The 24,162-nt window shown below is 38.9% G+C and overlaps 1 protein-coding gene across 1 annotated transcript in view; it reads left to right on the top strand.

Moving 5' to 3' along the window:
* The window catches only part of LOC150084316 (uncharacterized), a 333,113-nt gene that overhangs the window by 261,837 nt on the left and 47,114 nt on the right, over positions 1 to 24,162 (top strand). Inside the window, exon 20 of the mRNA XM_090376182.1 lies at positions 2,551 to 2,766. Within this exon, the coding sequence (XP_090232308.1) occupies positions 2,551 to 2,766 (216 nt within the window). The remainder of the gene's footprint in view (positions 1 to 2,550; positions 2,767 to 24,162) is intronic.

Below are 24,162 nucleotides of genomic sequence, written 5' to 3'. Positions count from 1 at the left end.
TACAATGTGGTATAGAAATAGGCACAATTTGTCCTTAGTAACCCTTGCGCCACTAAAAACATATCAAACAACCAACATGTCAATTAGTCTGTATTAAAATTAGATAGAATATATTCTACATTCTGTCTAAATCAAAATGAAAATCTTGCATCATTCTTTATCATAGCAGTTGTATATTAAGAGTTATTTTTTATTTTGAGGTTTATAAATTTGCATGTAATGTGCAAACACTTCTACTTCTAAAATTCTATTAAGTGTGGTAGAGCCAATCAGGAGGTTCAGTTTAGAGGAAAAATTATTTTTAACAGAATTTCACAGTGATTTTGTATCATTATTTAAAATGGTATACCCCTTTAATGGAATTTCAATTCCATTTGATTCCATAACAAATTAATTACAAATAAAACAAATCCTGTTTGATTGTACTTAATTTGTTAACTTTTGTAATGTTAAACCTTTCATCATCATCCCCCCACTTGAGCCATATGAAGGTAATTTTGCTTACCTTTAGTATTTAATCTTTAGTGCATAATCTTTTGTTTTTCAGAAGCTGTAATTTTAATCATTTTGTTATTTAAGTATATAAAGATGTTTACTTATCAGTACCATACATTTCTTTTAGTAAAGAAAGCAAAAACAAGAAAAGACTGGTATATAATCTGATTTATATCTCTATTTACCGAGGTTTAGGTAGTAGTGTTGTTACAACATAGTTAAGTCTGTATATGTAAAAAATAATTTTGGATTTATAAAATACAGTAAACCCCCGCTATTCGCGGGGGTTACGTTCCTGAGAAATGCCGCGAATACTGAGTTATTGCTCCCATAGTAATAAAGGGGTTCCGTTCCAAAGTATGAAATATATAAGAAAAACTAGTCTAAAATTTTGTCTATGTATCTATTATATGTACCTTCATAATATGACTATGTATTAGTATTAGTATTAGTAACGGCCGTATGGTGCAAGAAAGCCTATGGCTTATGCTGCACCAGCCAAAAAAAAAAAAAAAAAAAGAGAGAGACAGTACATAGACAGTACATAGTGAAATGCAAGCATATGGCATCCAAATGAAAATAAGAAACAATTTAATATTAAATGTAATATTTATTAGAAATTTCAAACAAATCTTTCAAACCAGCGCCTTTGCTAGCTAAAAAACTTATCCCGCCAGTGCTATCACCAGTTTCGCTAAAGTGTTGATAAAGGAGTTTTGCCTTTTCACGAATGATGAGTGAACTTAACGGAATTTTATTTTGAGTTCGGTCTTCTATCCACAGATTTAAAGCTTTTTCCATTTTTTTTAAATTTAACATCACGAGTTACAGAGCAACTTTTTGAAGCAATTATCGCGTTTTCACGGACACTACGGCCGATTTTTTCTTCCGATTTTTTGATTGATTGTACCGTTGACTCATTGATTTTATAATGTTTTGCCACTTAGGAGACACTTTCACCATTAGAAATTTTATCTAATAACTCAATTTTATTCGCTAATGTCATCACCTTCTTTGATATTTTCACATTTCCCTTGTTATTCTAGCCATATTTTTGTACGGGTTAGAAAGAACTTGTCCACAATAAAGTCACTTTCTTCCGTTAACACACTCGAAAAAGTCTGTTTTACACTGCAAAACGGTACTTTTGTAAGCATATAAACTTATAAATTGATAAATTTTTATTCAATTTATAAGCATATAAATTAAAAGCAAACGACGAAACCTTCCATGAAAAGCGCATAACACATACTGAACAAGGATTAGCGAGAAACATCCACGCTCGCGATTTTGTCACCCCTCTCCCCCCACCCACTGAGCGCTGTTTTGACCGGGAAAGATAATTTTAGCCACTCCCATGTTTTTTTATGGCGAAAAATTTCACGGCGCTTTAAAATTCACATTTTTTTAGGTTTCATTTTATATTAAATCGGCGACCGCAAATACGCGAAACCGCGAATACAGATACCGCGAATAGCGGGGGTTTACTGTATATGAAAAGCTTATTTATTAAAAGCTCAATATGCTGAAGCTGGGCATAGGTTCACATTAGAGCCTTGTGTTTTTAAAGATATTAAACACAAGTAGTAGCTGTTCAGGTATCTTTATCATGTATATAGTAACCCTTCAAGATCGTTATCATGTGTATAGTAACCCTTCAAGTATCTTTATAATGCATACAGTAATCCTTCAAGTATCATGCATGTAGTAACCCTTCGGATAGTTTTTGAGCCATTTTTTTAAAATTAGAATTATACCTCTAACAAATTACTGCCAAACATTTTTATGTAATACTTTGCTGGAATGTCGTAGGGCAGAGGAATTGTTTTCTGGTTTTTTGTTCTCTGATCTGCTTCTTTTTTTTAGATGTTCAGATGAAGTTTATTTGCACATAAAGCTGCAAGTATACTTCTGAATTAAATTACTTCCTCCTGCAGACCAAACTTTAGAAGTGAATTTTTTGAATATATGAATATTAAAGAACAAAGATGTAGAACTATAGAATTTAGTTTGTTTGTTGAAATTTAAATTTCTTTCATCTTTTCTATATTTCAGATATTGTAGATACTTTAGAGGTTGATTGGTCAAGTTTAGTTAATGAGTCTCGTCCAAAATCAGAATATGGTACAGGAAATGCTAGAAGAAGATTTACTCCTGCCTATGTTTTCAGAAGAATTGGCTTTTCTCAGGCATGTGCTGGAGCCCAGCTTACTCAACAAATTATGGAAGCATGCCAGAAACAAATGGACGAGGAAGCAGCTACAACTTCAAGTATGACTTTGATATGATTCCATATTGAGTACTGTTTTGTAACCTACTTTCTGATAGGAAAGCAGGCTTATGTTTGCTCTGAGTGGAAAGGGATGTTCTTTTTTCCATATTTTTAGTATTTACAGCCTGATCTAATCCATATTTACAGTGCATATGAAAGCATTTAAGGATCTGACAATGTTGAAATTAGTTTGCTCTGCCACCTTGAAGAAAGTTTTAATTATAGTACAATAACAATCATTCAAACTAACTGGAAATAAGGGCATGCAAATAACATAATCATAAATTCAGATAACTGGACATTTTTCAAAATTATATTATAATACTGTACAGTATTTCATACTATATTTTGAATAAGCAGGGGTTTTTTTGTAAATGTTATTACTATTATATATATATGTATATAAAAATATTTTAAGTATAAAATATTGTAGGTAGAACGTGTTAAAGAGCTTTATGTATAGAATTAAAACTAATGAATATATACCGTATACCCTGGGAGCGATATATGTTGTGAAAGGGGGGGGGGAATGAACCGGAAAATAAAATGAAGAGCATTGCTGTCTTTTTCATGATTTCTGTGGATGACCTCTGATGATCACACAAAAATTATGAAAGACACTGCAATGTTATTTTCACCTTGGTCGTTTTTTCAAAAAAGTTTTTGGTATTTTTTCAATTTTTGCAATTCTTTTCAATTTTTGCAATTCTTATCGTTTTATTTTCCAGTTCATCCCCCCCCCACTTCTTTCACAACATATATTGCTCCCAGGGTATACGGTATATTTATTAGTTTTAATTCTATACATAAAGCTCTTTAACACGTTCTACCTACAGTATTTTATACTTAAAATATTTTTATATATACATATACACATTATGGCTGTAGGGTACGTTTTGCTATAGCAGTTTCCCCGATCCATAAGTTATGTTATTGTAATTCATACTTATCTAATTTCAAACTTAATTCCCCCCCCCCCCATATCATATAGCTTCTCTATATCATTATTCATGATTATATATATATATATATATATATACACACATACAGTAATACCTCGGTTAACTAATCCTCTGGTAATAAAGCTCCTTTGTAATGAAGTTGGCAAAAAATGCCCTATGGTGCATGAGAAAGTTTGTGGCAGGGATTCTTTTATGTACCTAGAACTTACTTCATGAGATACAGAGCAGTGGTTAATTGTCATTGATATTGTGCATACCTACTTTTTAATATATTTTATTAAATACACAATTAAATAATAATTTCAAAGTATGTCACAAAAACGTAAAACAATATCTTCAGAAACCAAAATGCAGATTTTAAGGAGGATAGAAGCTGGAGAAAAGAAATGTCGTGTAGTACAATCAACTTTAAAAACAATTTTAAATCAAGCTAATAAAGTTAAGCAGTCTTTACTAAATTGTAGTGATGTTATCGTGTCCAAATTAACACATACACATAGTAGCATTATAGAAAACTTGGAAAAAATGTTAAGAAAAAATGGTAGATGATACAACAAAGTGTCATATGCCAGTCACCCAGGCGATAATTCAACACAAAGCATTACATTTATTTAACCATTTAAAGGCCCAGGAAGCCTAGGAAACCACAGACTTTTATGGTTTCTTGCAGTTGGTTTGAGAAATTCAAAACACATGCAAGAATTCATAGCGTTAAACTAACAGGCGAGGCCCCAAGTGCTGACATTCAGGCAACAGCAGAATTTCTTGCACAACTGCAAGCCGTAGTAGAACAAGGAAAATACCTGCAGAAAATGGTATTCAATGTGAATGAAAGCGGGCTATTCTGGAAACGCTTGCCTTCCAAAACTTTGATCTCCTGAGATGAGAAAAGAGCTTCCAGGTTTAAAGCAGCCAAGAACCGATTTAACACTGTTGTTAGGTGCAAATGCATATGGGGATATGAAGCTAAAACCAATGCTTGTTTACCATTCCAAAATGCCTCGAGCTATGGAGGGATTCTCCAAATCTAATTTTCTGGTAATATGGAAATTGAATAAAAAGGACTATTTTATTCTATTATTGTGAACGAAATAATTTTGAACCCAAGGCACTTTTGCTACTGGATAATGCATCAGGTCATCCTTCAAAACTTAGCTCACTTCAAACATGCATTCCTGTTGAAGTGCTGTTTCTCCCGCCAAACACAACTTCGCTGCTACAACCAATAGATCAGGGCATTATAGCAGCCTTTAAAGCCTACTATCTGAGACACGCACTTTTAGCCAACTGATTGAGGCCAATGATGAAACACAACAGTCAGTCAACGATTTCTGGAAAAATTACAACATAGGTGGAACAGTTCACTAAAAAGGCCTCTGTGGTCAGGAAATCTACCATAATTGATGCTGCCAACTCTAACCAATTATAACTTTATAAACATAAATAAAATAAAATAAATAAATAAAATCGACTGTAAAATGTAGTATAATTTAAAATACCATAAATCATATGAATTCATATCAAATCATATAAAAACTTTTGAAAATACTATGCATTAAAAGCATTAAATCCGTACTATTATTAAACTTTAAAATACTATACATTAAAAGTGTTAAACCTATACTACTGTAAAACTGAAGCTTTCGGCAGCATCTGCTGCCTTCTTCAGCATAAGTAGTGCTGCATCAACAATTCGTTACAAAGCACTAAACCTTCCCAGCAGACCCAGGATGTGCTGTGGTAGATGACTTTCATCAACCGGTGAAATACCACCACTTTGCTTATTGGAGGCTTGAAGTGGCAAAACCCACGTTTAGTCTCTAGAGCAAAGTTTCCGGCATCCCCCCCCCCATACTTCTCCTTCAACCCATGCATGGTACTAAGTACTATAGGTTTTGATACCTTTCGTGTTTGCGGTTTTCATAAAAAAAAAAAAATACCCCGTTTCCCGTATATCAGCACTGGAAGTGGCATGGGGCTGTACGACCTTAAAATGCTCATCCCTATCCAGGATAACGGTCTCAAACATTACATTAATCCTACAACCCTTATCCCTATTCAAGCTATGATCACCCAAGGAACAAATCCTTAGGCTCTCCAGCCACTTCCGGTTCCAGAAACCCTCTAACTTATCTATAATTACAGCTCCTTCGGCTGTTATACCATGCCCGGTTTTCCAGGCATGTTTTGCCACAGCCAACCCCGAGACATTAGCCAACCTAAGCACCCTACTATGCTCCCCCAGTCTATCGTGTAATCTGCGCTTAGTCTCACCTATGTAATACCTCCCCACAACCTGGACACTGAATTTTGTAAACAACCCCACTGTTGTCAACTCCCACAACAGGGTCTTTAACTGCCAACATCACCGTGCGCAGCTTCTGACACGGAAGCTGCACACAGTGTAATTGGTATGACCGTAAGATGCGGGCTATTGGCTGCAAAATGCCCGGATAGTAGGGAATGTACACTGTGGAACTAGGTACTCCCTCCGAGTACCGTGTCCACAACAGCCTTCAATCACATTCCAGGGGTATCCACATCTCACGGCTGTGGATACCCATTTGATTTCTTCCTCCCTATCCTCCGAGGCAGAGTAATGCAACCAAGCCTTGCTTATTAAAGCCCTAACCACACTCTTATGACCTGCAGTCTGGGCATAACCAAAATGAGTATACTGGGCCCGGCTCCTTCTAAACTAAACATAAACACTCTTGTTTTTAATTGTCGGTCCACCCTGTAAATCCAGACATCCAAAAATTACAGAGTGCCCCTCCCCCGTGCTCGACCTTAGAGGTAAACTTTATAAAGGGGGAGCCACTGTTAAGCCATTTGAGAACCTCTGGCCCACGTAGTATAGCGAATGTATCTTCCACGCCCGCATTGGTATCAGACCAGAGGAACTCAACATCCTATCCTCAAATTCTTCCATTGCTAAATTAGCAATGAGTGCGCTAATAGGTGAACCCATAGCCACACTCCGGATCTGCTGATACATCACACCTGCAAATACCATAGTGGTGCCGGACAAACACAAGCTAACACCTTCACATATGTCCTGTACGCTCAAATTTGTCCTATCTCTCGAGGTATTATCACCCTCCAAGGTCGTTCGGACATAATCCAAAGCATGATCCACCAGAATGCACGTGAATAACGACACCACATCAAATGACATCAAAATTTCTTCTTCTTCAGTTTTTGATCCTGGGCAAACCATATAAATTCCTGACTATTCTTCACTGTCCATCCCAAAACAGGAGAAACCAAACCCACCAAAAATCTGGAAAGGGCGTGTGTTGAGTTGCCCACAAACGATACAATCGGCCTCAACAGTTCACCTACCTTACGCACTTTAGATAAACCATAGAATCTGGGTAATTTACAACCCAATGCACATAACCTCCAAGAAACTTCCTCCGTATCTTGCCTGCCTTGTACCACTTCTGTATCAGCTTATTGGTCTGTTACTCCAGCCCCACAAAAGGATTCCTATTCACCACTTTATAAGTGGACGTATCATTCAATAAATCAAGACCTTCCCCCAATAGTCCCTCCAAGTCTAACACCACCATTGATCTACCTTTGTCCACCGGCAGCACCGTGATACTCTCATCCTGCTGTAGCTCCCGCAGCGCCCTCCTCTGCACCGATGTTAGATTAGGCGAATATCCTACGTGCCTAGCCCAGCACACACCGTTTTCATCCGGATCTCATTGACGTAGGTGAGACTAAGCACAGATTACGCAATAGACTGGAGGAGCATAGTAGGGTGCTTAGGTTGGCTAATGTCTCAGGGTCGGCTGTGGCGGAACATGCCTGGGAAACCGGGCATAGTATAACAGCCAAAGGAGCTGTAATTACAGATAAGGTAGAGGGTTTCTGGAACTGGAAGTGGCTGGAGAGCCTAAGGATTTGTTCCTTGGGTGATCATAGCTTGAATAGGGATAAGGGTTGTAGGATTAATGTAATGTTTGAGACTGTTATCCTGGATAGGGATGAGCATTTTAAGGTCGTACAGCCCTGTGCCACTTCCGGTGCTGATATACGGGAAACGGAGTATGCGCAGGTACCATAGCACATCCTGGGTCTGCTGTGAAGGCTTAGTGCTTTATAATGAATTGTTGATGCAGCACTACTTACGTTGAGGAAGGCAGCAGATTCTGCCGAAAGCTTCAATTTTACAGTAGCACGGGGTTAACGCTTTTAATGTATAGTATTTTCAAAAGTTTTTTTTATATGATTTATGGTATTTTAAATTATACTACATTTTACAGTCGATTTTACTTATTTATTTTATTTTATTTTATTCATATTTATAAAGTTATAATTGGTCAGAGTTGGCGGCATCAATTATGGATAGGTGGAACAGGACCAGGGTATGGCTGCCATGGGCAAAGGATGATGACGTAGAGCAGATATCATCTTTTAAGGGCACAAAATATGATATTGTTGTACTCGTTGGCACTAGAGAGTGGTGGAATTATTTAACAAGTAACCATGAGGGCAATGTTGAAAAAAAACCATGAGTTAGGGCTAAATTTGAAAGTTTCTGCAATTCTGCCCAGACAGGATAGGAGGGAGTATAAAGGTGTTGGTCAGAACATCAAAGGCAGATATTGTTGGAATATCAGAGACATGGTGTTACACAGATATAAGGAATGCAGAATTGGAATTTGGAGAGTATGATGTGTACAGAAAGGATAGACAGGATAGGAAGGGAGGAGGGGTTATGCTATTAGTTAAGAAACACATTTGTTATTTGGTTTTTAGGAGCATTAGCAACTAAGGCCATATTGCTCTGGGAATATGTGGTGGTCATTCCCTGACCTTTCAGCATCCTCCATATTTGGTGGTCATGGGAAGTGTGTGCTATGCACTGCTGCTCCTGCCCACCTGGCTATGGAAGCACCTTAAAAACACATAAATTCTAAGGAAGTGCAGCCAGTTGACTGGGTGCACTTCCCTGGATGGACAATGCTGTGTCGAGTCAGTTTGGTGTGATATAAGTACTGGGAAAGCAAAATCGAGAGTAGGAGTACGTTATAGGCCAAGTGACTATAATGAGTATAATGAACAACTGAACAGAGAAATAGAGTGGTCCAGTAAATCAGATTGTCTTATAATGCGGGATTTTAATTTCCAGATATTGACTGGAACTTGTGAGTTGTTCACTCACATTCTAGCAAGGCTTTTATTGATTTATTGGATGATTATTTTCTACAGTTATTCATTGATGAGTTAGTATTATATTACTATTATATTATTAGTTTTATATTATATTATATTAGTAGTAGTGGTGGTGGTACAGATTAACATTAGTGTTATTACTTGTAGTACCGTGCATGGGTTGGGGGAGCAGATGCCAGAAACTTTGATCTGGAGACTGAACATGGGTCTCACCATTTCAAGCCTTCAAATAGGAAAGTAGTAATATTGCACTGATTGATGAGAGTCATATACCACCTAGTGTTAGTATTAGTACCAGTAGGTATTAGTATTACAGGTGACCCCCGCTTAATGCTGATATCATTTCCATTAGTTCTTCATTAGCGAGTCCATCCCTCTCATTATCAGTCATCTCTTGTACATCGTCAATTTCTTCTAATCCTGCTTCTTTTCCGAGCTCAACAATTTGCATTTTAACGTTTTCAATTGAATCATCAGGTTCCTGGGAATGCTTTATGCAATTCTTCCAAACTTTCCTCACACTCCATTCATGGTTTTCTGAGTCACTTCATCCCAGGCACTTGAAATGTTGTAGATGGCAGTTTTAACATTATAGGATTTCCAAAACTCCTTTTGGCTTGGTACATTTTCAGTGTTGATGGCTTTAATAGCTTGGAAAAGTTGTTCCTTATGTAGTACGCTATAAATGTGGCAATTACACCTTGGTCAATTGGTTGGATCAGAGATGTAGTGTTTGGAGGCATGTAAAAAAATTTTTGTGTGATCAAGCCTTCTAAGCTCTCTTTGCTTGGGTGTCCATGATCAAGATTGCTTTGTAATCAAGGTTATTATTTGCACAATATCTTTCCACTGCAGGACAGAAGAACTCAGCATACCAATCAATGAAAAGCGGCCTGGTTACCCAAGCTTCTTTATTATTCGTCCAGATTACAGGTAGGTTTGATTTAGCTAATCCCTTAAGAGCCCTTGGATTTTCTGAATGGTAAACTAAAAGGGGTTTTAATTTAAAATCCCCGCAGTGTTACCACACAACAACAAAGTCAACCAATCCTTCACAGTTTTGAAGCCAGGCATGTTTTTTTCTTCTTTCGATGTGAAACTTCTTTTAGGCATTCGTTTCCAAAAGAGACCTGTTTCATCTATGTTAAAAACTTGTTGAGCAGTATAAGCTTTCCTGAAATCAAAGTAAAGTATATGATATCAAAATTATTTTTGGCATTCAGTTCCTTTGTGGCCACATCATAGTATCCAATCAAATTGGTCAGACAAGACCTCCCTTTAACAAACCCATGCTGTGTCTTAACACCCAACTAATTTTCATGCCTTCACTGAGACCCTTCTTTTTACTCAAAATCACCAAAAAAAAAAAAAAAAAAAAAACCAAAATGATTTCATCTCCAATTTAAATAATAATTTAATCCATTTATTCATTATTCAGATATATAAAAATTACGTTATCCTCTCTAGTGCTGATGTGCATCAAAAAAAAAAAAAAAAATTGAGGTTGGCTTGTCACACTTGCAGTGAATCACCAACAGCCCTATCACAATTACAGCTTGTGGAAAACTAGTAAAATGAAATATCTCTTGTAGAAAACTTAGCTGTGCCGAAAATAATTTGCATTGAATGTATGCATGTGTGTCAACTTTCATGGCAACACTTGGGATGACTCCCTAGACAGAAAAGAGGGAAAGCATGTATGCTATATGGCATTCAGCCACATACTTTGACAAAGTTACATAAACAACAGTAAAGTACAAACTTCTTTGTCCACATTTTGATTTTTTTCCTCCTTTAAATTTTTTTTTTTTTTTTTTTTTTTGACATTTCCTTTGAGTAGGAGTTCAAACAAACTGTTTAACAAATTAAATGAATCAACTATTAAAAGAAATGCTAAAGAAACAAGCAGTTAGGACTTCTTTGAGGCAATATCCTCTCTGTTTATATATTATTTGATTCCGTTTCATCAACTTCTGTATCACAATTCCAGACAATTTCAACTTGTGTAAGCCAGTGGCATCTTGAAGCTTGTTAGAAGGGCTGCACCTCCTATGCAGATATAAAAATGCTTGCTTTACCTATAAGCGCAAGTGATAGATGGCAACATGTCTCTGTAGAGGTTCAGAAAATATGTACATGTACAGATGTAATTTGCTGATACTACAGTGGCAGCAACATGAATTGCATCACTGTAAATTTCCTTTCAAAACAAGCATTATAATTGAAATAATTGTCCCTAAGGCTCAAATTTGTCATAGACTGATATAAAATGATTATGCATTTTATTCATAAGAAAATAAATTAAACAAAAAACTATTTAGACATATATATATATTTCCAGTGATCACAAAAATACATAGCAGGCCATATTGAATGCATTTTCATTGTGATCAACATTTGAAATTAACAATATGTAATAAGATCGGGAGCAAACAGCATAAAAAAATACTATCAAATACGGTTGGTTGTGATACCATTAGGTCTTTTAGTGGTCGTTAGTAACCTCAATTTTTTGGCCCAAAACAAGTTTTAAATACAGGTGCAAGAATCTGTCCTATCAGATCCTCGATATAATCACTTCTTAATTCATGTCACAAGACATGAATAAATGTTTCTTGAAATGTTTTCTTGTTTGATGCCTTTTTAAGCAGCAGTTTTTTGCCCCATAACACTCCAATAGTTTTCAGTCAAGTTCAAATTGGCACTGTTTCATGGTCATGATAAGAATCAGATATTGCAGCCTTGCATGAACTTCTTCAGCTAAAGATTTTAAAAAAATGATAAAACAATCAGTGTTTAAAATTAGCATACTAGAAATTGTATTAAATGATTATGTTATGTTGTACTAACATTACATGTGGTGTTGTTGTTGTTATTTGGTTTTTGGTTTTTTAAGAGCATTAGCAACTAAGGCCATATTGCTCCGGGATATGCGGTGGTCATTCCCTGACCTTCCCGCATTCTCCGTATTTGGTGGTGACGGGCTCGAACCCCGGTCTAATCAAGAAGCGTGTGCTACGCACTGCTGCTCCTTCCCACCTGGCTACGGAGGCGCCTACATGTGGTGTAGCAAGGTGCAGAGTTGTGCTGGAAAAGACAATATTCTGTTCCTTTAAAGAGGTCTCTGATGATGAGCAGATCTCCTTTAAAATTGTGTAGTAGTCACCATTAACAGTACCATTTACAAAATGTATTCTGACCACTCCTTTGCTTTTATGCAGCCACAAACCATGATGGTAACTTTACTATTGATTGAATACAGTCAGGGTGAAAAGCTTTGTTAGATCTATATCAAATGCAGCATTTACTATCCAATCCATAGAGGTTGAATTTTTTTTTTTTTTTTTTTTTTGTTTTATGAAAATCCCAAACACGAAAGGTATCAAAACCTATAGTACTTAGTACCGTGCATGGGTTGAAGGAGAAGTATGGGGGGGGGGGGATGCCGGAAACCTTGCTCTAGAGACTAAATATGGGTTTCACCACTTCAAGCCTCCAATAAGCAAAGTGATGGTATTTCACCGGTTGATGAAAGTCATCTACCACCTAAAAAATTTGGATTCATTAGAGCAGCGGTTTTCAACCGGGGTGCCGCAACAACATTCTTGGGGTGTTGTGTAATTTGGGTTTAAGTTACTTAAAGTTATTATTATTTTAATTTATACATTTATTTCATTATAAAAAGGTGTACGGTATCCATTGTACTGTATTTTTTAATTTTGTGGTGATCTATAACCGATCTTTATTTAGTACCTCTATATAAAGAATAAAATTATTATATATGTATATATTAAAAGGTCGAAAACCACTGTGTTAGGTATTTATTTTGGTCTAGGGGTGCCATGAAAAAACTACTGGGACAATAAGGGTTTTTTATGTGCTAGGTGTAGAGATTGTGAATAAATTAGGTGCCAGCTCACCGTTCTGGTGGGCATCTATAACAGTTTGAAGTGTAGGGTAGATGTACTCGAATAAATTAATATGTGGGGTTCATCAAGCTCTTGGCTGCCCAACTCAACGCCAGAGCTCAGTCCTGTGCATCAGGTAACACAGCAGCAATCTCCAAGGCAGAATATGCTGGTCCCACAGGAACTAGTTATTGTGGTGACTCTATTGTCAGGGAGAATATACAGTAGACTCTCGATTTTCCGGGATATATGATAAAAAATATCCCGGATAATCGATTTCCCGGTTAATCCGGGAAATCGATTATACGGCAGAATTACTTAACAAGTACAGGTCACTGTTGAACAAAAGCCGAGAATTAGGGTTGAATTTGAAAGTGTCTGCAATTCTGCCCAGACACGATAGGAGGGAGTATATGATGAGAGCCTTGTCGATCAATTCGGCCCTGGAAAGATTGTGCAAGGCTCAAGGGGTAGAATTTTTTTCAGCCTGGACTGTACTTGTTAACAGGAGAGATTGCTTCTACAGGGATGGGATACACATAAATAGAAAGGGTGCAAGAATATTTGCTGATGCTATCGAGGCAATGTTAGGTGGGTCGGAAAACTGCTAGCTTGGAGGGAGACAAAGACCAATAGATTGCCAGTAGCCACTGGCAGAGGTGAAAGAGAGTCTTGCGTTGCTTCTATTAGAATGAGCAGAAGCCTGAAAAACAAGATGCATGATATTTTAGAGACTGCTGGGAGCCATTGCGGTACAAGTAAACACATGGGTTGTGTTAGGGTAGCTAAGAATAGAAACAGGTGCAGGTATACTTGTGTGTAGACCAATGCAATTTGGTGTACACGCAAGTATACCTGTAATGCCAGTTTAGTAAATAAATTTGATGAATTTGAGGTATTCCTCAAAACATCAAAGGCAGATATTGTTGGGATATCAGAGACGTGGTGTCACACAGATATAAGGGATGCAGAACTGGAATTTGGGGAGTACAACGTCTACAGAAAGGATAGACAGGATAGGAAGGGGGGAGGGGTTATGCTATTAGTTAAGAAACACATAAAAACCAAGGAAGTAAAGCCAGTCGACATCGCTGGACAGTGCAGTATTGAGTCAGTTTGGTGTGACATAAGCATTGGGAGATCAAAATTGAGAGTAGGAGTGTGCTGTAGGCCTAATGACTCTGATGAGTATAATAAGAAACTATACAGGGAAAGAGAGTGGGCCAGTAAATCAGAGAGTCTTATAATGGGAGATTTTAATTTCCCAGATATTGACTGGAATTTGGGGGCTGGTCACTCACACACTAGCAGGGCTTTTGTGGATTTATTGGATGATTGTTTTCTACATCAGCATGTTCGGGAGGCAACTAGAGGGAGTAATACTCTTGATTTGATTATCAGCAGTGATTCTTCATGCATTAAGAATCTGCAGATAAATGAACCACTAGGTGGCAGTGATCACAGTGTGCTGAAGTGGGATTTACTGAAAGAGGTAACTACCATTAGGGGTAAAGGGAAGGGTTATTGCTTCCGTAAAGGCGACTACGATGGACTGAGACAGTATTTAAATTCTATACAGTGGGACCAACTGATGATGTTACCAACCGAAAATTCAAAATGGGAAGCATTCAAAGAACTTATCTTGGAAGCTACTAGGCTTTACATACCAACTAAGAAATATTGTTCAAGGTTTAGGCCAAAATAGATGTCAGATGAACTAATGACATATGGCAGAGAAGAAAAATGCATGGGATACTTACAAATTAACACATGACACAGAAGCCTATGATAGATACAAGTTGATATGCAACCAAGTTACAAAGGAGGTTAGGCAGGCAAAGGCAGATTACGAGAAATCCTTGGCAAGGGATGCAAAGAAAAACAGCAAAGAGTTCTTTACTTATGTAAACTCTAGAAGGAAGGGGATGAATCAGATTGGTCCACTTGATATTGATGGGTCAACTGTTGATGAACCTGCTCAGGTAGCTAACAAACTAAATGAATATTTTGCATCGACATTCACACATGAGGAGTTATTCAGCGAGGGGAATGCCAGAGGTGCATTCAACTCTAGCAGTAAGCTACAGAATCTTGAAATAACTGGGAGTAAAGTGGAGGAGAAACTGTTGAAGATAAACACAAGAAAAGCACCCAAGGTGGATGGGATCTATCCAGTTATATTAAAGGAGGCAGAAAAGGAAGTAAGCAAACCCTTAGCCATAATTATGAGAGCTTCCTTGGACTCAGGGGAGGTACCCATAGACTGGAAATGTGCAAATGTGACCCCAATTCACAAAGGAGGATCAAAGGCTGACACAAGTAATTATAGACCTGTGAGCTTAACTTCTGTTCCAGGAAAATTAATGGAGGCACTGGTTAAAGAAGCACTGCAGGATCATTTAGACAAGACTTCAGTTATAGCTCGGACACAGCATGGCTTTGTTAAGGGGAAGTCTTGCCTGACCAATTTGATTGGATACTATGATGCAGTCACAAACGAACTGGATGCAGGGAATAGCTTTGATATTATATACTTGGATCTTAGAAAGGCTTTTGATACTGTTGCACATGGAAGACTGCTACACAAATTGGAGCAGTGTGACATTGGAGGCAAATTGCTGCTATGGATAAAGGGGTGGTTGAGGGGGAGAAGACAGAGAGTGGTAATCAATGGACACTGCTCATCGTGGACTAATGTTATTAGTGGAGTCTCTCAGGGCTCAGTGTTGGGTCCATTATTGTTTTCTGTATTTATAAATGGTATTGATGATGGTATATCAAGCTTAATGTCCAAGTTTGCAGACGATACAAAGGTTGGCAGGGTTGTCAAGGACACTACTGACATTATGCTGCTGCAACAGGATCTGGAAAGGTTGAGCAGATGGGCTGAGAGGTGGCAAATGAAGTTTAACATTGACAAATGTAAAGTACTACACATGGGAAACAGCAACCCCAGAGCAACGTATCAACTCTGTGGTACTACACTGACAGTGGTAGAGAATGAAAGGGACTTGAGGGTGGTTGTGCAGGCAGATATGGAGTTCTCTGAGCAGTGCAGATGGGCTGCAAGAGTAGCTCATGGAGTATTGTCAATGATATACAGGAATTTTTCCAGCAGGGATAAGGAGGTGATTATTCCCTTGTATAAGGCAATGGTCAGGCCACACCTAGAGTACTGTATACAGGTCTGGAGGCCTCATTTCAAGAAGGATGTAGAGCTGCTGGAACGAGTACAGAGAAGGGCAACAAGATTAGTGAATGGAACAAAGGGGTGCTCTTATGAAGAAAGGCGTAAGTTTTGCAAATTACAGTGTCTGGAGACTAGGCACCAGCGAGGTGATCTGTGATCGAGGTGTATAAAGCCTTGAATGGTTTGAGCATGCTCAATGCTGATGGGATTCTTCCTCTAGCTCAGAATAATCACCTGAGAGGGCATTAATTCAAATTGAGGAAAGACAGATGTAGGATAGACGTGCGGAAATTTGCCTTTAGCCAGCGAGTGGTTGGTTGGTGGAACAGACTTCCATCCCTTGTCGTGGAAGTTGATAGCCTAAATAAGTTTAAGGCTCAGCTGGACAGGTATTTTGAACGAACAGAGGGGTGAAGTGGGTTTTTTTTTTGGCTGATGCTGCATAAGCTTGCTTTCTTGCATCAAATGCTTCTACTAATGCCAATGCTAATAATCCAAAAATACAGAAGTCCTTGACATACATAAGCGTAAGACGTAACTTCTTACTTCATTGAATTTTACATAACTCGGGAATGACTAATAACAAATTGTTACTATATTATTATTGACAAATCCCCTCAACGTGGGCACCTGTACGTGGTGAGGGGACCTCCCAGTGACGCTGCTGGGTTTCCAGATTAGCATCACTGGGATCTAACGCCCATACCTTGGTTTCAGGGTTACATCTTTGAAATCCGGCGTGTGCAGCCGTGCGCCGCGACCCGTGGAAGCGGAAAGGGGGATCCTGGTGGTTGAGGGGCCCAGCTTCAATACACCACTTTGGCCCCTGCTTCGACGAGACGGGTGGTCCCGGACTGGCTTGACTGGGATCAATCGGCGGGTGGTATTATACTGCTAGGGTCAACTGCGTTCCAATAAGTCTCCCTCCCTATGGTCCTGGGACGGGATAAAGACTTATTGGTAACGTGGGTATGGTGCTCTAAGCGAACTCGGCGTCCCATTCGTGTACGCAGTACCTGCTAGTTCACGAGTGGGCGTCCCCTCGTAGGGCTCGGTGGTGGGTGAGGTACTTAGGCATCAGACATTTTCTCTTTACTCATATGAGTAATTTAAATCTTTCTTCTGGGGCCCCAACAAGGCCCCTACCTAATCGAAATGATGACGCAGAAAACACCTCTGCAAAAAGAGCCAGGACTGAGGATACACCATCATCAGTGACACCGCTTTTCCTCATTCTCCATTCCACCGGAGAGCAGTCCATTGGGAAGATGTCACCCTTCTTTATCCAGAAAGGATTAGAAGGGTTGGCAGGTTCACCTAAAACTGTAAAAAGACTGCGTTCTGGCGACCTTTTGGTCGAAGCTTCTACCACCAAGCAAGCGGAAAAAATCATAAAGTCTACATCCATAGGGGGAATACCTATCATCGTAACCCCTCACAAAACTCTAAATTCTTCACGTGGTGTCATATCAGAGTGGGACCTTCTTCATGTTTCTGAAGAAGAGATCTGCTCTGAATTAAAAGAACAAGGAGTGACAGCTGTCAAAAGAATATCAATGAGAAAGGATGGGAATCTCGTCCCTACCCGAGTTCTCATCCTAACGTTTAACACCCCACGGCCTCCAAGTTCCATCAAAGCAGGCTATCTAAACTGCCCAGTGAGGATTTATATCCCAAACCCACTGCGGTGTTTTAGATGCCAAAAATATGGCCACTCACAAACATCTTGTCGTGGTAACCCTGCCTGTGCTCGATGTGGTGTGAAAGACCACGAGAGCAAGGAATGTACAGCTCCAAAACCCACCTGTGTCAACTGCCAAGGTGAGCACCCCGCCTACTCAAGAGCATGCCAGCGGTGGAAGGACGAAAAAGAAATCCAAAAATTGAAAACAGAGCTGAATATTTCCTACCCAGAGGCCAGAAAACGTATCCAACCAGTAAATAGCGGGAAACCTTCATATGCCCAGAAGGTTTCTGCTAAGAGCACTATCGGGACACAAACTGAGATGACTATACCACCAAGAGAGTCATTCACCCCGATTGCACGCTATTTATTGAGTTCTCAAAAGCCCACCAAAAAAACAGTCAGTTGCCACTCCTATATCCGTACCTCCTAATGCTCCACCACTACCAAAACCAAGTGGTAAAGAGCCTCAAGTAACAACAGAAAGAATGGATGTAGAGAACAAGGAGGTACAGGATGAATCAGTCTTGGAACTCTTTGCGGAGGAGGAAATGGACACGGGACAGCGTCCATTCTTCCCCAAAAAAGACAAAGCCAAGACTGATAAAAGTAAGCCCTCAGCACCTCGGAAGCCGCCTGATGGACCCACCAAGCCAAAATAATGGCTAAATTCCTACAATGGAATTGTCGTGGATTCCGGCGAAATACAGATGACATCAAGGCTCTCCTGCAAAAGCACGAGCCAGTTTGCTTTTGCTTGCAGGAGACTTATTTAAAGGCAAATGACGATCCCACCATGCATAACATCACAATCTTTCGTAAGGATAGAATTGCGGATGGTCCTGCCCATGGAGGAGTGGCTATCCTTGTGAATAATCAGACCCCAGTTCAGCCCTTGCTAATTACAACCAGCATAGAGGCTGTTGCAATTCGCCTTACAGTGGGATTCCTATTAACGGTCTGCTCTATTTATTTGCCACCTGGGACTGACATCTCCCAGGAAGACCTTGATGATCTTCTAACGCAGTTGCCTCCCCCTTTCTTACTTCTTGGGGATTTTAATGGACATAACACCCTGTGGGGTAGTGTTAACATCAACGGAAGGGGACGAGTCATAGAGCGTATGCTCAATGACAATGACCTTTCCCTTCTGAATACTGGAAAAAACACCTTCTTCCACATGCCTACCCGTACTTTTTCTGCCATTGATCTCTCTATCTGCTCCCCTTCTCTACTCCCTTCACTCACTTGGGAAGTGGAGGAGAATCCATACGGAAGCGATCACTTCCCTGTGATAACCTTGTTACACAGTGGGAGACCATGTCTTCCTTTCAGGTTACCACGGTGGAAGATTGATCAGGCTGACTGGTTTGCCTTCCAAAATCAGGCAAATTTTGATCTCAGTACCGTCAGCCAAGAGTCTATCAATGAAGCAGTAACGTACATCACAGAAGCTATCGTCCAAGCAGCTGCGAATGCAGTTCCAAAAACATCTGCCCGGTTTCCACCATTTCCCAAACCTTGGTGGAATTCCCAATGCACAACAGCAAAACAAAGCGTGGGGGATATTCCGCCGATATCCTACCACGACGAACCTTATGGCCTTTAAATGCGCACGAGCTAAAGCGCGCTATACCCGCCGTCAGAGTCAAAAGGAATCGTGGATCCGTTTTACATCATCTATTAACCAGTCTACCAACTCTAAGGTAGTCTGGGATAAAATTCGGAAAATGAAGGGAAAATATACATCCCACCCTTCTTCAATCCTAGATTATAATGGATGCACTATTGCAGATCCAACTGCAATAGCCAATGCTCTTGGGGAAACATTCTCTAACATCTCCGCAACATCTTCGTATTCCCCAGAGTTCCTGGTCCTGAAACATAAAATCCAAAAACAGGCACTTGACTTCAAGTCCAAGGGGCTCTATCCCTACAACGGGGAATTCACTAAAGAGGAACTGAAAAGAGCTCTCACTCTTTCCAAAGCAAGTGCTGTTGGACCAGATGGCATCCATTATGAAATGATTAAACATCTTTCATCAAAATCTATGGATTATCTGCTCCTTCTATATAACAGAATCTTTATTGAAGGGCAGTTTCCGGATTCCTGGTGCAAGGCAATCGTTCTTGCCTTTCCTAAGCCAGGAAAGGATCCAAAAATCACCACCAATTATCGTCCTATTGCTCTGACTAGCTGTCTGTGCAAAGTCCTGGAGAGAATGGTCAATTCTCGTTTAATATGGTATTTAGAATCAAATGACCTTCTCTCCAATATCCAATGCGGCTTCCGAAGGAACCGGTCCACTTTGGACCATCTTATTAGACTGGAAACATCCATCCGGGATGCTTTCCTAAAACGCGAACACTTGGTGTCAGTGTTTTTTGACATGGAGAAAGCGTATGACACAACTTGGAGATTTGGCATCTTAAAAGATCTGCATAGCCTGGGTCTCAGGGGACGACTCCCCATTTTTATTAAAAACTTTTTGGCCAATCGATCTTTCCAAGTTCGTGTGGGATCCTCACTCTCTCGTTCCTTTAGTCAAGAGGAGGGAGTACCACAGGGATCAGTTTTAAGTGTCACGCTTTTCGCCATCAAAATAAATTCCATCACAGGACAACTTCCTCCTACCGTAAACAGTGCCCTCTATGTTGATGACTTTAGCATATTTTGTCAGTCATGCAACATGAGGGTTATTGAAAGACAACTGCAAAAATCCATTGATCGCCTCAACTCCTGGGCACTTGCAAATGGCTTCAGGTTCTCGCCGGAGAAGACCGTTTGCGTACACTTTTGTCGCAAGCGTAATCTTCATCCTGAACCTGAATTAAGGCTCGGACAAAATGCTATTCCAGTAGCAGCGGACACAAAATTCTTGGGACTCGTATTTGATCAAAAGCTGACCTTTCTGCACCACATCCGTCAACTTCGCACAAAGTGCACGCGCGGGCTTAATATTCTCCGCTCGCTCTCCTCTACATCTTGGGGAGCAGACCGTTGCACGCTTCTTCGGCTTTACCGTGCACTTGTGCGATCCAAACTTGATTATGGGTCCCAGGTATATTCTTCAGCCAGAGACAGTGCCCTTCGATGGCTGGATCCTGTCCATCACCAGGCTATTCGTATCGCTACTGGAGCATATCGCACATCTCCTGTCCAGAGCTTATACGTCGAAGCAAACGAACCACCGTTATCGCTTCGACGTAAGCAGTTGTCTTTAAACTATGCTCTAAAGTTGAAATCCCTGCCAGACCATCCTACGTGGACATCCGTTTTTGAGCCACGTTGGGAAAATTTATATAATACCCGTCAGACTGCCAACCGACCTTTTGGTATTCATGTCCAAGAGCTACTCAGAGAGTTTAACGTCATGGTAGACAAGGTTGCACAAACACCAAAAGAAACTCTTCCACCATGGCATGCTCATACTCCATCGTGCGACTTTTCCCTTAAGAAATGGGTAAAGTCTGAGACCTCTTCATCTGTCTACCAGCAGCTCTTTTCTGCACATCGAGCTGAGAACTCCGACTTCCTGCCCGTCTACACAGACGGCTCGAAGTCTGAATCGTTCGTTGGATCTGCTGTTGTGTTTCCGGACACTATAATATCTCAGCAGATTCTTCCTGAATCCAGCATATACACTGCAGAGCTGCATGCTATAGAGTTAGCCTTGGATCACATTCGAACTTCTCAATGCCAAAGGTCAATAATATACTCTGACTCTTTGAGTGTAGTACAGGCTTTATTATCTTTGAGACGCAACTGTCATCCAGTTCTCTCTCGGGTTCAGCAGAAGATATATTCTCTTCATAAATATAAATTTGATATCCGCTTCTGCTGGATTCCTAGCCATATTGGGATAAAGGGAAATGATTTGGCTGACACTGCAGCCAAATCAGCAGCTCCCACTAACAATCGTTGCCTGTCGGTCCCCTATACAGACTACAGGCAAATAATGCACCAAAAGATATATTCCCAGTGGCAAGAATTATGGCATAGAGAGAGAACAAATAAATTATACCAAATAAAGCCTCTAATACAAACATGGCAGTCCAGTCTGCGCAGGAATCGGAGCGAGGAAGTTGTTCTTGCCCGACTCCGCATAGGACACAGTCATCTGACACATTCGTTTCTGCTGAGGGCGGATGATCCTCCTATGTGCGAGCAATGCGACACCATTTTATCCGTTAAGCATATTTTATGTGACTGTTCCAGTTTTAGTAATGCTCGTTTTATCGCTTTTAACCATCTGACTGAGCCTTATACACTCAGTCAGATTTTATCCGACAATGACCACGTGTCTGCTATTTTTAGTTTCCTGAAATCAGTAAACCTTTCTAACCATATTTAAAAAATCTTTTTATTTTTACCTTGTTTACTGCTGTTCGTCTTTTAAAATATATACGTGGCTTTTATATCCTGACTTAGTGACCTAATTCGTTAGGTCACTGAAAGAGTTTATCATGGGAAAATCAACCTAATAATAAACTTCGAAGTATCAAGCCAAACCTTGAGCGATGGCCTTCCAGCTTTAATTCAATCCGACATCAAGAGGTAATATTGGCTCGACTGCGAATAGGGCACACAAATATCACTCATGGTTATCTTTTAAGAGGAGAAATACCCCCTCAATGTCATCACTGTAATACACTGCTCTCAGTGAAACACATTCTGGTCGAATGCACAAAATATACAAGAGAACGCCAGATTCTTTGCACTTCAGCCACGACAAAAGATCGTACACTTACCTCACTTTTAAACAATGAAACAAATGTCTCAAGCATATATAACTTTCTGAAGATGATTAAAGTATATCACCTCCTTTAGTTAGGGAAAAAAAATTATTTTCTGATTTCTTTTTCCATTTTCTGTAATTGAAAAGAAATAGCATGCATAATTATCATATGTATGGCGCACTATGGTCATAGTTGCCGATGCGCCCAATAAATCTCGAAACAAACAAACAAACTGAAAGAGTTTTATCACTTTCATGACAAGGTTTTGGCGCATTATAGCCTTAGTTGCTGATGCGCCAATAAAACTAAACCAACAACATTGACAAATCTGAATTCAGCACGTTACTTGTTAATCTTTCACCATTTTCATACATTCTTATTAGTTTTAATTTTCTGATCCAAATCTATCACTTTCCTTTTCTTGGTAGATTTACTAGTACCACTGTCACTTATTCTCTTAGTCGGCACCATATTTTCTGTAAAGAACTTCTTTAAATTTAATTCTGTAAATGAAATTTTCTGTAAAGAACTTCACAGGGTTAAGGAAAAAAACTCACTATTATTGCCCCGCACAAGCTCACATTTTACTAAAGTACATTTCTGCAGGTCACAACCATAAAACAATAAAAACAATTTGCACTTTCCGTGTTATTTGTGTGCATCTAATTATGAATGGGTAGTAAACTCGATCTCATTGCATTTGCGAAAATACCGATAGTTGGAATTCTGTGGGTTTTTACATTATTGTGGTGAAATGTGTGTCTCCTTCACTGAAATCTTCAGTCATATAAAAAAAAAAACCATAAATAAATTGTAAGAATCTGCTCTTCTTTCCTATTTTTTTGCTTGTTACTCCATTTCTCACTTGTGCAATTTGTTCGTGCCATGTTCATCATTATTGATTACTTATTATTATTATTATTTATTATTATTTTTTAAAATTTTACAATCCTAAAAAGGGGAAAAAAATAGAATGAAAAAAAATTTACGTAAATCCATAGTTGTGTAAGTCGGGGACTTACTGTATCGAAAAATGTTCAGCAACCTACGTAAAAAAATATGGTGATAGGTAAAAAATGAAAAAAACTTGCCACGTACTATCAGCGTTTCCAATATGATGCTTTTTTGCGATGTTGATTTTAAATCTAATAGCTTCCCTTTATTTTTTTACGATGTTGCGTATGGTTTGGTCACCAACATTATATATGTTGGTTATATAATGGTTCGTTAAAGATTTAATGGATCAGATGCACCGTTTGCAAACTTTTGAATAATTTCAAGTTTTTGTTTAATTGAAAGCACAACTCTTTTGCATTTACTCATCATTTTTGCAATTTCTAAACAATAAAATATATATATATATTTACTATAAAAAAATTTCGACATCCCTGACATAAATAATGAGACAAAATTTGTCTTTTTGCAGTGCAATGGAACACAAGAATCGACATGATGCACTAAAACAAACTAAACATTTGTCCTCTCTCTCTCTCTCTTTTTTTTTTTTTTTTTTTTTTTTTTTAGTGGCAGGTGTGAACACAGTGGGGTTGCAGGATAATAGGTACACTAATCTCCCAATGGCGACTTATAATGCCACTTCTAGTCATTACTTGAAGTTTATGATTTTTGGTTGATATATATATATATATATATTTTTTTTTATATATATATATATATATTTTTTTTTATATATATATATATATATATTTTTTTTTATATAT

The sequence above is a fragment of the Mastigoproctus giganteus genome, chromosome 6 (genome assembly GCF_048544385.1).
Source record: "Mastigoproctus giganteus isolate SK-2022 chromosome 6, ASM4854438v1, whole genome shotgun sequence".
NCBI classification, from domain to species: domain Eukaryota; kingdom Metazoa; phylum Arthropoda; class Arachnida; order Uropygi; family Thelyphonidae; genus Mastigoproctus; species Mastigoproctus giganteus.
Note: the sequence above shows the minus strand (reverse complement) of the source record. Positions and strands in the feature narration are given on the sequence as shown.